Source organism: Vicugna pacos, chromosome 33 (genome assembly GCF_048564905.1).
Source record: "Vicugna pacos chromosome 33, VicPac4, whole genome shotgun sequence".
NCBI lineage: Eukaryota > Metazoa > Chordata > Mammalia > Artiodactyla > Camelidae > Vicugna > Vicugna pacos.
In genome coordinates this window covers 11006119-11018590 of record NC_133019.1, presented here as the reverse complement: position 1 = coordinate 11018590, position 12472 = coordinate 11006119, and the positions used below count along the sequence as shown (strand labels likewise).

The 12472-nt window shown below is 36.1% G+C and overlaps 1 protein-coding gene across 2 annotated transcripts in view; it reads left to right on the top strand.

The window, feature by feature from the left end:
- CBL (Cbl proto-oncogene) overlaps positions 1–12472 on the top strand; it is a 74794-nt gene that overhangs the window by 35689 nt on the left and 26633 nt on the right. For both annotated transcript variants that reach the window (XM_072954158.1, XM_072954159.1), the window contains 7 exons: positions 5550–5696; positions 8070–8226; positions 9013–9134; positions 9467–9604; positions 10899–10986; positions 11335–11466; positions 11681–11884. In XM_072954158.1, coding sequence (XP_072810259.1) covers positions 5550–5696; positions 8070–8226; positions 9013–9134; positions 9467–9604; positions 10899–10986; positions 11335–11466; positions 11681–11884 — 988 coding nt within the window. The remainder of the gene's footprint in view (positions 1–5549; positions 5697–8069; positions 8227–9012; positions 9135–9466; positions 9605–10898; positions 10987–11334; positions 11467–11680; positions 11885–12472) is intronic.

The following is a 12472-nucleotide window of genomic DNA, read 5'->3' as shown; positions in this document are numbered from 1 at the left end:
TTTTTGCTTCTCAGCTTTTTTTCTTCTTGAAACTTTTTTTTTTTTTTTTTTTTACTTCTAAGGGATGGAGTATTCTCATTAAAACAAAAAGGAGCAAAAGAGTGGTACTACTCTCTGTACTTGTCTCAAACATTAATGAATACATTTGAATATAGAGGGTTAATGTATCTCCCCATAATGTGTTGTTTTTTCCATTTCCTCTTTCTCTGCAAAGTACTTTGTGGCCAAGAGTTACAAGACAGCTTGTTTTTCAGTATTTTGTGTAGTAAGAAATGTACTGGTTGGCACTTGAGGAGCTTTCTATCTCATATTCATATAAAGGCTACTTATCAACACTGTCTTGCTTGATCTGAAGAAATGGAGATTTTTGGTTTCTATCAGGTTGTATTTATCTTTCTACTTTTGAAAGGAGCTATAATTGCTCTGTTGATTATTAATATACCTTTTTATTGGTGACATAAAAATTTTAATCCTTTATTACCTGAAATTATACACAAAAATATATATCATTACTTTAGACTTGAGGTACAAAGGTACATTGGCTTTTAGAGTAGGACCTGAGGTAGGGGGAAGAGAACTCACATCAGTCTTGAACCTTTTGAAAAAAGGACACTGCATACTGAATTAGTGTGTGAGTATGAGGAAGTTGTGAGAGGACGAGAAGGCTGGAAGCTATATAGATGTAGATGGTTAGGGTTAAGAGTGGTAAGAATGACCTCCTTCAAATACTGAGTTAAAGTATTGCTACCACTCAAAGTTAAGAAAGAAGAGTTTTGCCTTCAAGGCATTTGTGAAAAAATTGAACAGTTGTGTTCCTTTGTGGATCTTTGGAGAAATGTTAGAGCGTATGGTATGAATCGAAGTAACTCCTGACAGAATTTTGAGAAGTATTGCTTAGCTTGTAATAAGCCCAAATACCCATTATACCTCATTGTTCTAAGTTTACATGTTTAGACAGATTCTCCTGATTAAATTCTGCCCTATACTCTGGGACATTGAACCATAAGCCTGAGGCCTTAAAATGTTATTGAACAAAATTTCAACTCAGACCAGCTACAAAATGCTCTGACCCATGGGCTTTTATAGATTCTTTATTTCCTTTTAAGAAGTGTGATGCTTACGATGCACATTTTAAGAAATGTAAGCTGGCTTTTTTGGGGGATGCATCCTTGAGTAGGAAAGTATCTTAAATTGATTTTCAGTAACTATTTCAGTCAGCACTTTGAACTGCTCTTAGGCACCTAGTGCCATTACATCCTTGTGGTCAATAACCTTCCCCTTTCTGCGGCTTTCTTCACAAATTAAAAAAAGCTTTTGCCCATTATTATTTTGGTATGTATATTTTATCTCTGATCCAGCATAATGCTGGGTATCTGGTAGATTCTCAGTGGAAAATTATTTGAAGAATCAAAGATGCCAATGTGGCCCATCTTCCAAAGACTCACTTCCTGTCTTCACTTCAGAACTGGCTTAAAATCAGCACTCACCAGTCCCTAAGACCATCTTCTCTAAAACAGCAACCTTACATGACTCTCTTCTTGTACTCAGGTTTGTTTTTCTTCAAAGCACTTTTCTCCCCATACCTGATACTCTGCCATGGGAATGTCGATGCTGTAAATCCAGGTCTTGTGTTTCGTTCATTGTATTCGTCCCTAGTGCCTAGCAAATAGTAGGCACTCAGATGATCTTCTGGAGGTATAATAAAGGTTAGAAATTATGCCACGTGCCCAAAGGGATATAAATATACATCGGAAATGGATTTAGCCCTTGTTTACACAGGTAACTATAGTAGAAGATGGATTCAGACGACATAGGAGAACTGCACTGAAAATATTCAGGGTATTTTATTGCTTCCAGCTGGCTTCTTAGGAAATGACATTTAAGCTGGATCTTTTTTCAATCTAAGGAACAAATAAGCAGTGGCTCAGAAGTGGGAAAGTGAATAAGGAGAATATGTATAAGAAAAAGTGAAGTATTCAGTTTGGCTAGAATATTACTAGTGAAGAACTAAGAAATTAGTTATAAAGGTAGGTTAGATCCAAGTAGTGGAAAGTATAAAAATCTAAGCTGAATTTGGATTTGGTCCCACTGGTATTGTGGAAATTGCTTTTTCCCCCCTCCTTAACAGGACATACATGGTATGATTGAAGGTGCATAGGAGGAGACAGAAACCTCAATGTGAATTATGGAGTAAGTAGGTGCAGGTAGCAAAGAGTATATTAGAGTAATAATGTAAATTCAGAGGTAGGATTAACAGTACATGGTCAGCAAATTGATGTCACATATGGAGAACAAAGCAAATGGAAGTTATGATGACTGACTCTAGGGTTTTGAACTTGTAGGAAGACAGTGTTGTCATTAAATGCAGAAAATAGAGAACATGAAGAAAGAGCAGGTTTGAGAAGGGAGGTTAGCTTAGTTCTGAACATATTGCTTTAAGGTTCTAGCATTTGAATAGAGAGATGTAGTAGGCAGTTGGAAAGCTACCAAGGCTGAAGATTTGGGAATCTTCTGCAAAGTAGTTTTTGAAGCCTTAAGATGGCACAGGGAGAGTCAGGAGAGTACATGGAGAAAGAAAAGAAAACAGTGGAGAGTAAATTCTTGGGAAATAGCCGTATTAAGATAAAAGAAAGAAAAGCCAAAAGGAAAATAAAAAGCAAGTAGGAGAACCAAGGGAGGACAGTATTGGAGAAACCAGAGAAAGACATTTTCAGGAAAAAAAGAAGATACAAACTGTTTCTTCCTAAAAGAGCTCTGTCATAATCTCGGGAGTGTGATTATGTATGTTTCTATCATATCATACATTGTTCTGCTATACTGTTTAGCATAGTTCTTTACATATAGTAGGTTCTCAACAACCCAGCATATCTTAAGGGAATCATGGACTCTCTCCTTGCTATCTTTAAGGATTAACATTTGGCAAAATGTTATGTGAATACTGAGGTTTAGTTCCACTGTGCAGTTTGGTGTCCTGGGGAAGACTTGAAATTAAAATCATTGGGAATGATTTGTGCTTTGCAGATTTTCTGTTGCGTTATCTATGATATATATAGTCCTTTTCTTTCTTCCTTCCTTCCTTTCTTTCTTTCTTTCTTTCTTCCTTCTTTCCTTCCTTCCTTCCTTCCTTCCTCCTTTCCTTTCCTTTCCTTTCCTTTCCTTTCCTTTCCTTTCCTTTCCTTTCCTTTCCTTTCCTTTCCTTTCCTTTCCTTTCTTTCTTTTCTCTCTTTCTTTCTTTCTTTCATGGCTGCTTGAAGTTTATTTTCTACTTGGTGCAAGGCTTATGGTGCAAGGGTTATGAGGTGTCAGGAAGGCTCTAGTGTGGCTTGGGTTGTGAAGAGTGGGGTTCTCAACTTCCTTTTTGGTGTTTTGCTGTTTTTATATTAACCCAACTGTTTCTGCTCACTATAGCCTGCTTAGTCTCGGGGAGGGAAGGGAAAGGGGGTGGGTCTTACTAGCCTTGGAAGGAAGCCTGGCAGCTGGTGGCGGCCACTCAGGACCAGGGACCTAGAGTTGGTGTTGCAAAAGGCTAGCTGCCAGCCTGCTACTTCCACATGGCTTCCCGAGCCAGGTCCCAGGTGATTGTGCCGGTGGAGGTCTGGGGCAATTCCCAGTGCTCTGGGGACTCCAACACTGTGGCCATGAATAGGAGAGTGGACTTCCCGAAAAAGAAGCTAGCCCACCAAGTCCTGGGGCGGCTTTGGGGAGACCAGGTGGTGGGGGATGTCTTCCCCAGATGGCTCCACGCTCCCTCAGGAACTGTTACTGGAAGTGGAGCCCAGGTGGCGCCAGTAGTGGTCACAGGTGGCCCTGAGCGAGCTGCTGAAGGGGGTGGCTGCCATGCTTTTGCTTGTGGGCTGGTGGAAACCTGGGTGGCGACCCTTTGCAGGCCTTGGCACACGATCACAGGTGGCAGGGATGGGAATGCTAAGCCATGGAGCCCTTTTGCAGAAGTGACCGTGAGCGACCGCTCCACAACCCAGATGTGCCCTGTGATATATTCTTGATAGTTACTAATTTTGTTTCCTCTTTGATAAAGGATTTAGTAAAAATCCTGACCGGCAATAATTGAAGGATCTCAAAGTACAGGGAGGAAAATGGTTATTGGCGTTTAGGGATTGAATAAGTGCTTGTATTTTTATCTTACACTTGAGCTGCTTAGCATATGAATTATTTTAGATTGTTTTCAAAGAATATTAATTTTATCATTGTAGGTGCTTTCAGAAAACAAGTAGCAAACTGTAAAGAGAATAACTTGACACAAGTGTGAGAAGACAAATATCAAAAAATTGAGGCTGATTTGTTGAAAAGCTGATGAGAAAACTTTCAGGAGTGTTTTGCATGAAAGTTAGAGCTGCAGAGACTTTGTGCAGCATTTTCCTAGGAAAGACAAAGATGAGACTAATGGTGATCCTCCAGGATAGCATATAAAAAGAAAAATATATCTGTGTTAAAGAGAATTTTTAGGCAATAAAATTGATCATGAACTGACTTGAAAATTTATAGTTCACTTGTATGACAAGAATACATAAATATAGGGGGGAGGGTATGACTCAGTGGTAGAGCACATGCTTAATTAGCATGCACGAGGTCCTGGGTTCAATCCCCAGTACCTCCAATAAAAACAAGTAAAAAATAAACCTAATTCCCCTTCCCCCCCAAACCCCCAAAACCAAAACAAATAAAAACAATGTTTAAAAAAAAGAATACATAAATACAAATTATTGAGGCAAGGGAAAATAAGCAAGTGTAATAGTGGCTGGTTTGGTGTATAGCAGTATGTAAGGCATCAGTATCTTGTTCTGTGTGACATTACCATTAAAGATAATAGATAATCTGGTTGCAGTACACACCTAAAAGTAGTGTGTTAAATTGGTACTTGATAATCATATCCATTAAACAAAGGTTATTAGAATAAAGTTAACTAATTATTAAAACATAGTATTGCATGCACTTATGTAGAAATTTTTACATGGTTTGGATGTTTGCCTTTCATTTTTGGTAAAGGAAGAGAAGTTGTTTTAAGTTCCTTAAAGAGTTTGAAAGCCTGTTTAAAATCTGATTCAGTGAAAATATTTGTTACGTCTGGATATTTAAATACTCCTTTTTATTGAGGATTTAAATTTGTTTTTAATTTGAGTACATTACATGATAATTTAAAAATCCAGATTAGTTTAGGCAAAGCAGGAAATAATATTTTGCTTTTCTAACATTTTTGTGACTGGTTATAACACTGTACAAGTTCTTGCACTTATTTGTTGAGTCCTCTTATCTGTCACCCTAAAAAAGTAAACTTATTCATATTAGTTTATGCTCAGTTATTTGACCTGATTAATGTAAGATTAAAAGTCTGGGAATAGATTACCATTTCTTTTTTTTTTTTCTTATTTACCATGTAACATCTTTTTGAATGAAGGGAACAGAGCGGATCTAGTGAATGCAGCAATCTTTCTACTATTACAATTACACACCTGGTATGGTGAATTCAGCACATTTAAAATAAAAATAATTTTATGTGTTCATTGAATCATTGCACTTCTGATCATTTGCAGGCGAAATCTAACCAAACTGTCCCTGATCTTCAGCCACATGCTGGCAGAGCTAAAAGGAATCTTTCCAGGTGGACTCTTTCAAGGAGACACGTTTCGGATTACTAAAGCTGATGCTGCAGAATTTTGGAGGAAAGCTTTTGGGGAAAAGTAAGTCTCAAAATAATGAATTCGAACTATGAAGTACTGAAACGTGTGTTATGGGTATTTGTTTAGTTTTTACTGATGAAATATTTAAAACATGGGAAAACAGAAGAAGTAATGAATATGTGTGTACTTATTTCCTGACTTTGGTAAATATTAATATTTTTTTGCTCTGATCATTTTTTTCCCAAAGAAATAGACCTTTGAAACTCATGCTCTGTGATTGAATACTCTATCCTCATCTATTATGCTGATAATGGACGTTTACATTAAAAATTACTTGCTCACAAACAGTTCTGCAGTTAAGAAAATTGTATTTGTCTTCAAATGCAAGAGTTTCTCGATAGTTACATGTCTAGGAGTGGAATTGTTAAGTTAGGGGATTTTACATCTTCCGCTTTGACAGATACTGCCTAATTGCTTTCCAAAGTGGTTGTACCAGTTTATATTCCTATAGGTAGAGTACATGACTTCTAATAGTTCTGCAGTTCAGCTAATACTGGCAGTGTGAGTTGGTATCATATTTTGCTTTATATTCCTGATGACAAGGGAGCTTAAGCAGCTTTTCACATTCGTGACCAAGCACGATTCCTATTGACTTGCCTGTTTTCCTATTCAGTTGTCTTTTTCCTGTTGTAAGATACTGATTCTTTGTTAACTACTGAACATTACAGATATCTTCTCCTAGTCTGTGGTTTATCTTTCTACTTTGTTATATTGTCTTTTTGATATCCAGAAGTTTTAAATTATATAGACAGGTGTATGAGTCAAGCTTATGTGTTTAAGTATTAATATAAATGTTTTTAAATATCCTCTGAAGTTTTGGATCAAAGACCTGAAAAGGTAGAAAGGAATAAGATTTTTCAGTTGAATATACAGATCCTAATGTGAGTCTCTTAAATGCTTTCTTTCCTTTCCTTTCCTTTTCTTTTCTTTATTTTTTTCTTTCTTAATTGAAATGTAATTGATGTACACTAGTAAGTTAGTTTACTACATATTAATTGTACATTTTCTACATATTAATTTTACATTTGTTGAATGCTTTATTTAAAAAAATCATGTTTATTAAGCCAGCTAATGCTTTTTCTCTCCAAATCCTTTGAAATATTATAACAGGCTTCTTTTCAGTGGAATAATCTTTTAATCTATCCACCAAAATAGTCTTAAGGATAGTTTAAAGCAATTTAATGATGTAGAAACATAGCTTGATGACTAGGAATAAAATGAACATACTGTGCAAAATTACCAGATATGCCCGGAAACTTGGCTTATTACTCAACCACAAGAATCTTTCAGAAAATAATGTAGAACAATATTGGATTAGTTTATTTTCTTGTGCAAGGGTTAGTTTAATGTCTATGGTAGAAACTAAAAGGTAAGGAGGAATGGTAAAATCATTGTGTTAATTTAAAAAAATCACAGATTATAATAAAACAGAGGAAACTTGAAATTCTTAAAATATATTACATGTATAAGTAGATATATAGAGTTTTATAGAGACTCAAAACCATGAAATGTAATATTCACTAAAAGCTGTTTTCCATATTAATAAATGTTTATATAATACACATCAAAAAAAATCATGTTTAAACATTAGATCCAGAATAATTAGTGATTTTTTAAACTTAGTTGAAGAGGATGGGAATGAGTTTAACTTTGTTCCTTTAACTTAAAAACTACATTAGAAAAGAGTTCAAAATGCCACTTGATCTCTTATTTTCAGGCAAGTAAATACATAAATACATAATCTTTTCAAAAGCAATGAGATTTTATTTTTTTTAAAGGTCTCGAGAAATAGAAATCCTGTAGTAATACCTCCTGCTAGCCATATCTGGGGTTTGATCATTCTTATGTTAAATAATTTCTTTCTCATCTCTATCAGGACTCTGTTCTTCCTGTACCTCAAGCCTGTTTTCCTCCAGTCTAGTCCTTGATAGTGTGAGTTCCTCAGAGGAACACAGAGTATATTTTATGTGCTTTTAAAAGTTAAACACAAAAAAAAAAAAAAAAAAAAGTTAAACACAAGCTTTCAGTTAGTGAAGATCTGGCCACTGGTTCATCTGTGATACAAAAGGATAATCTCATCTCTTCCCATGCTTCTCTGACAGAATAGATGAGAAAGGGAATTAATTTGTGGCTTTCTGCCAAGGAAATGTAGAGGTAGGTGTCTGTGTTATTGATTTACTCATTAGAAAGTTAAGAAATACATCATTTACTCACTTTTTGTTCTCAATCCAAAATATAGTTCAACTTCTTTAATAAAGTTGAAATTGATACTGAGAGCTTAATGGGACTCTCTTTTCTGTGAATATAGCAGTGCCTGGAATTCTCTGTTATCTCATTCTTTGCCATCTCTCCCACCCCCCAAACCCATCCCAGGACAATAGTCCCTTGGAAGAGCTTCAGACAGGCCCTTCATGAAGTGCATCCCATCAGTTCTGGGCTGGAAGCCATGGCTCTGAAATCCACTATTGATCTGACCTGCAATGATTATATTTCAGTTTTTGAATTTGACATCTTTACACGGCTCTTTCAGGTAGGATACTAAAATGTTGGCTAAACTAGTTATTGCTACTTTTCTGAAGAGAAAGCTTTTTAAAAAATGACATTTGGGATTTTGCCTGTTACAAGAGTATTTTTATTCAATCTAGAAACTATAGCCCCAAAAAAGGTTAAAACTACTCTGTATTTTTTATGTATTTGTAAAAATAATAACTATACAGTCAGCTTTCTTCCCTTCACATTTATAATCTCTTTGTTATTAAATATTCTTCTTTGCATCATTTTAGTAGTTATAGAACATCCTAAAAATGGGTATATTTAATCAGTTCTGTGTGTGTTTCCAATTTTCTCTCCTGTTGATTGAAATTCTTAACTGTTAATATTGAGATGTATTGGTGCTTCACAAAAAACTGATTTCTTTCTTTTTCTAAAAATAATGTGTGTATATGCCATCTTGCGCAAACCTTTATTTGGAACTTCTTACACATGTAGGCCGTGCTCTGTTTCTCTGTTTTTGTTTGTTGTTGTTTAACCTCCCTACTGTTAGTTAAAGCTGCTTAAAAATTTCCTGACTTTCACTCTGTATAGTTAAGTAGTATCTCCCTATAAGCATATGTTATTTTCTTCTTAGCTTTTCAAAATTCTTTTTTTCCCCAAACCTGTTTTGTCTTCCCTTAAAGTGACAATAGAATTGAAGGCTTTTAACAGAAAATAGAGAATTTATAATTGAGAACTGAGGTTGCTTTTTTTGTTTTTCATTGCCCTGAGCCTGGTTGTATGTCTTGAGTCCAGTGATTTGATTGACATCTTGTTTCCTTAGCCCTGGTCATCTTTGCTCAGGAATTGGAACAGTCTTGCTGTAACTCATCCTGGTTACATGGCTTTCCTGACATATGATGAAGTGAAAGCTCGGCTCCAGAAATTCATTCACAAACCTGGCAGGTCAGTGCCATGAAGCAGAGGTTTATTCAGCTGAATTTTATTCTCCTGTGACCTTTGCTGGAAGAGGAAACATGATCTTTTATTAGTTCCCCAGTGGCCACGTTTCTTCAGTAGGATTGATGTCTGTTTACCAGAGGAATTGACTTATTCAGATCCTATGATTTGATAAATGCTTTCAAGCCACTTAAGGATTGGGCTTATATGTCGTTTGCTTTTGGTCTGGAGTCATTGAAGAATCTATTATTGACAGTCCCTTTGATTTTTGTCTCTGTCTTGCCTTCCTCCCTAATATGAGCATATATGTTAAAGGTTGTGTTTCTCTCTGTTCTCAGTTACATTTTCCGGCTGAGCTGTACTCGTCTGGGTCAGTGGGCTATTGGTTACGTCACTGCTGATGGGAACATTCTCCAGACAATCCCTCACAATAAACCTCTCTTCCAAGCACTGATTGATGGCTTCAGGGAAGGCTTGTGAGTACCTACTGTTTACCATTTGCTAGAGTCTAGGAACTTAAGGGCTATAAGGCTTCATCATTAATAACTTTATTACAGGTTTCTTCTGCAGATTAAAATTCAGGAAATATATTAACAGGTTACATTGTCTGGACCTTCAGGTTCTGTAAGACTTTTGTTTTTTATTTAAAAGGCATTCCTTGAGTGAAACTATTTTTCTCTACTGCTTGGGTTGTTATCATTAGTAAATTTTACCTTTCTTTTTTTTTTTCCCCAATGTTAACTTATTTTCAAGTCTATGATTAGATTTTTAAATATACCAATTAGCAGAACATGTTACCAGCTATTTAACTGGCCAACATTAGAATGATTAGATGTTCCCAATGGTAGCAGGCTCAGTGGCCTTCATCTGCCTTCATCCTAACTTTGTTTTAGTTCAGCATTTCTTCAGGTTTTGGGCTTTTGTAATCTATGCTGATATTTATGACTAAGTTCCTATTTATTCCGGAGTTGCTATTCCTTTGGGAATTCAAATTGATTATCAGTTGGTAAGCACTAAAAGTACTAACAGTGGACCAGATATCAGAAAACTACTTGCGTTTTAAAGTGATTAGCAAAATTCCATTACGCATCATGTTCTACAGTAACACTGGAGCTGAGAGGGGCTCTTCCCCGAATGTCAGAGCTGTTTGATGCTAGAAACTTCCTCCTGGTAGTTTATCTTGGTGGCTTTGCTTCTTGCTACATTTCTTTTAAAGCGGTGTCTTTCAGTGTTAAATCTGTAAGCAAGGGTATTTCAGGTCTTTGATCAAAAGCAAATGCTGTTTAAATTAAGAAATTATACTTTGGGGCCATCCACAGGTTAAAATAAGGGTTGGTAAACTGTGGCCCACAGACTAGCTATTTCGGTACAGTCTGTATCTAAGATAGTTTTTCCTGTTTAAAGTGTCGTTTAAAAAACAACCAAAGAAAAGTATGTGACACAGACTTAACATGACTTGCAAAGCCTAAAATATGTACTATCTGTCCCTTTACAGAAAAAGTTTGTCAACCCCTTGATTAAAAAATAGAACCTGTGGCATTATACCCTGGAGAAAGAATGTCAGTGTTTGAAGGGTATCTTCTTGGCACTGATCTGTGTCATTTATTGTTTTTTGAAGTACTAGTAAAATTTATCTTTATACTTATGCAAAATTGCCCTTTTAGAATGAGAGAATTCCTAGATAATATTTGTCTGTTATTAGCAAACAGTGATAAATTGGCTTCAGTAAAACCCCAAGATTGGGTACTCTTTTTTTTTTTTTTTAAATAGCTATTTGTTTCCTGATGGACGGAATCAGAATCCTGACCTGACAGGCTTATGTGAACCAACTCCCCAAGACCACATCAAAGTGACCCAGGTGAGCTTTGTTTTATGTTATAACCATATCACTAGTGCCAAGCTTTTGTATATTACTCTATAGAACTGATGGTAGAATTATATTAGGTGATTGGAACACTTAAACTATTAACTAGATTAGTAAATTTACGTGTGTGTGGTTTCTTTTTAAACCATACAGCTTGAAATAGGACCAAGACTAGTTGCTTTCTGTTTTAAATGACTACTGTTGTGACACTTCTCTGCAAGCAAATTAGTATTAAAAGTAACCGTCTTCGATCTTCCTATTTTTAGCATTTATGGTTGTAGTTGTTTATTCATTCAACAAATATCTGCAATAGACTGAATAATCTCTTCTTTTTAATCAAAGGAACAATATGAATTATACTGTGAGATGGGCTCCACATTCCAACTGTGTAAAATATGTGCTGAAAATGATAAAGATGTAAAGATCGAGCCCTGCGGACACCTCATGTGCACATCCTGTCTGACGTCCTGGCAGGTATGGATCCAAACCATGCTTTTTCTCAGCTGAGTAATCACAGTGAAGAATTGGGGATTATATATCCTTTACAGATTAAAGGGTGGCTTGGTTTGTGGGGATAGGTTCTAAACTTTTGATTTCTTTTTTCATCTCTAGGAAATGTATTTTTAGTGGACGAATATTTTAGGTACTTTCAGATGTGTCTGTTACCATCTCCTGTTTCCTTTTGCAGGAATCAGAAGGCCAGGGCTGTCCTTTCTGCCGATGTGAAATTAAAGGTACTGAGCCCATTGTGGTTGATCCCTTTGATCCTAGAGGAAGTGGCAGCCTGTTGAGGCAAGGAGCAGAGGGAGCTCCCTCCCCAAATTATGATGATGATGACGATGAACGAGCTGATGATTCTCTCTTCATGATGAAGGAGTTGGCCGGTGCCAAGGTAAGTCTCCAGTTTAAGAATTGGCAGAATCCATTATTAATTGTATCCTAAAGCAATAGAGTCCTTAATGACATCCAAACTACAAGGACTGATAATAATGAATATTTATTGAACATTTACTGTGTAAGAGAGAACCATGCTAAGTACTTTTACTTATTTTAACTCATATAATCCTATACTCATACATACTCATAAAACCCCATGAATAGATACTATCTTTATCCTCATTTAGCAGATGAAGAAACCAAGGCACAGTGAGGTTAAGGAATTTGCTGAAGATCACACAGCTAATAAATTGAACCAGAATCTGTGACCAGACATCCAGCTTCAAGGCCCATGGTATTACTGTCTATATCTTAGAACTGAGCTCTACTCAGATAGCTTTGGAGAAAATGAGGGGAGAATAAAAGAATTGGACCCTGTTTTGGTACTGTGACTAGAAATATATTCTTCTTGTCTTTTTTTCTAATGGAGTCTTGGCATTGGAAAGTTTAGTTTGGGCAGGAGAATTGAGGTACTGTTAACAATCAAATAAATGGCAACGGAAGTGACTGGAGGGTGATAGGAAGTTCCATGTAGAAACTAAAA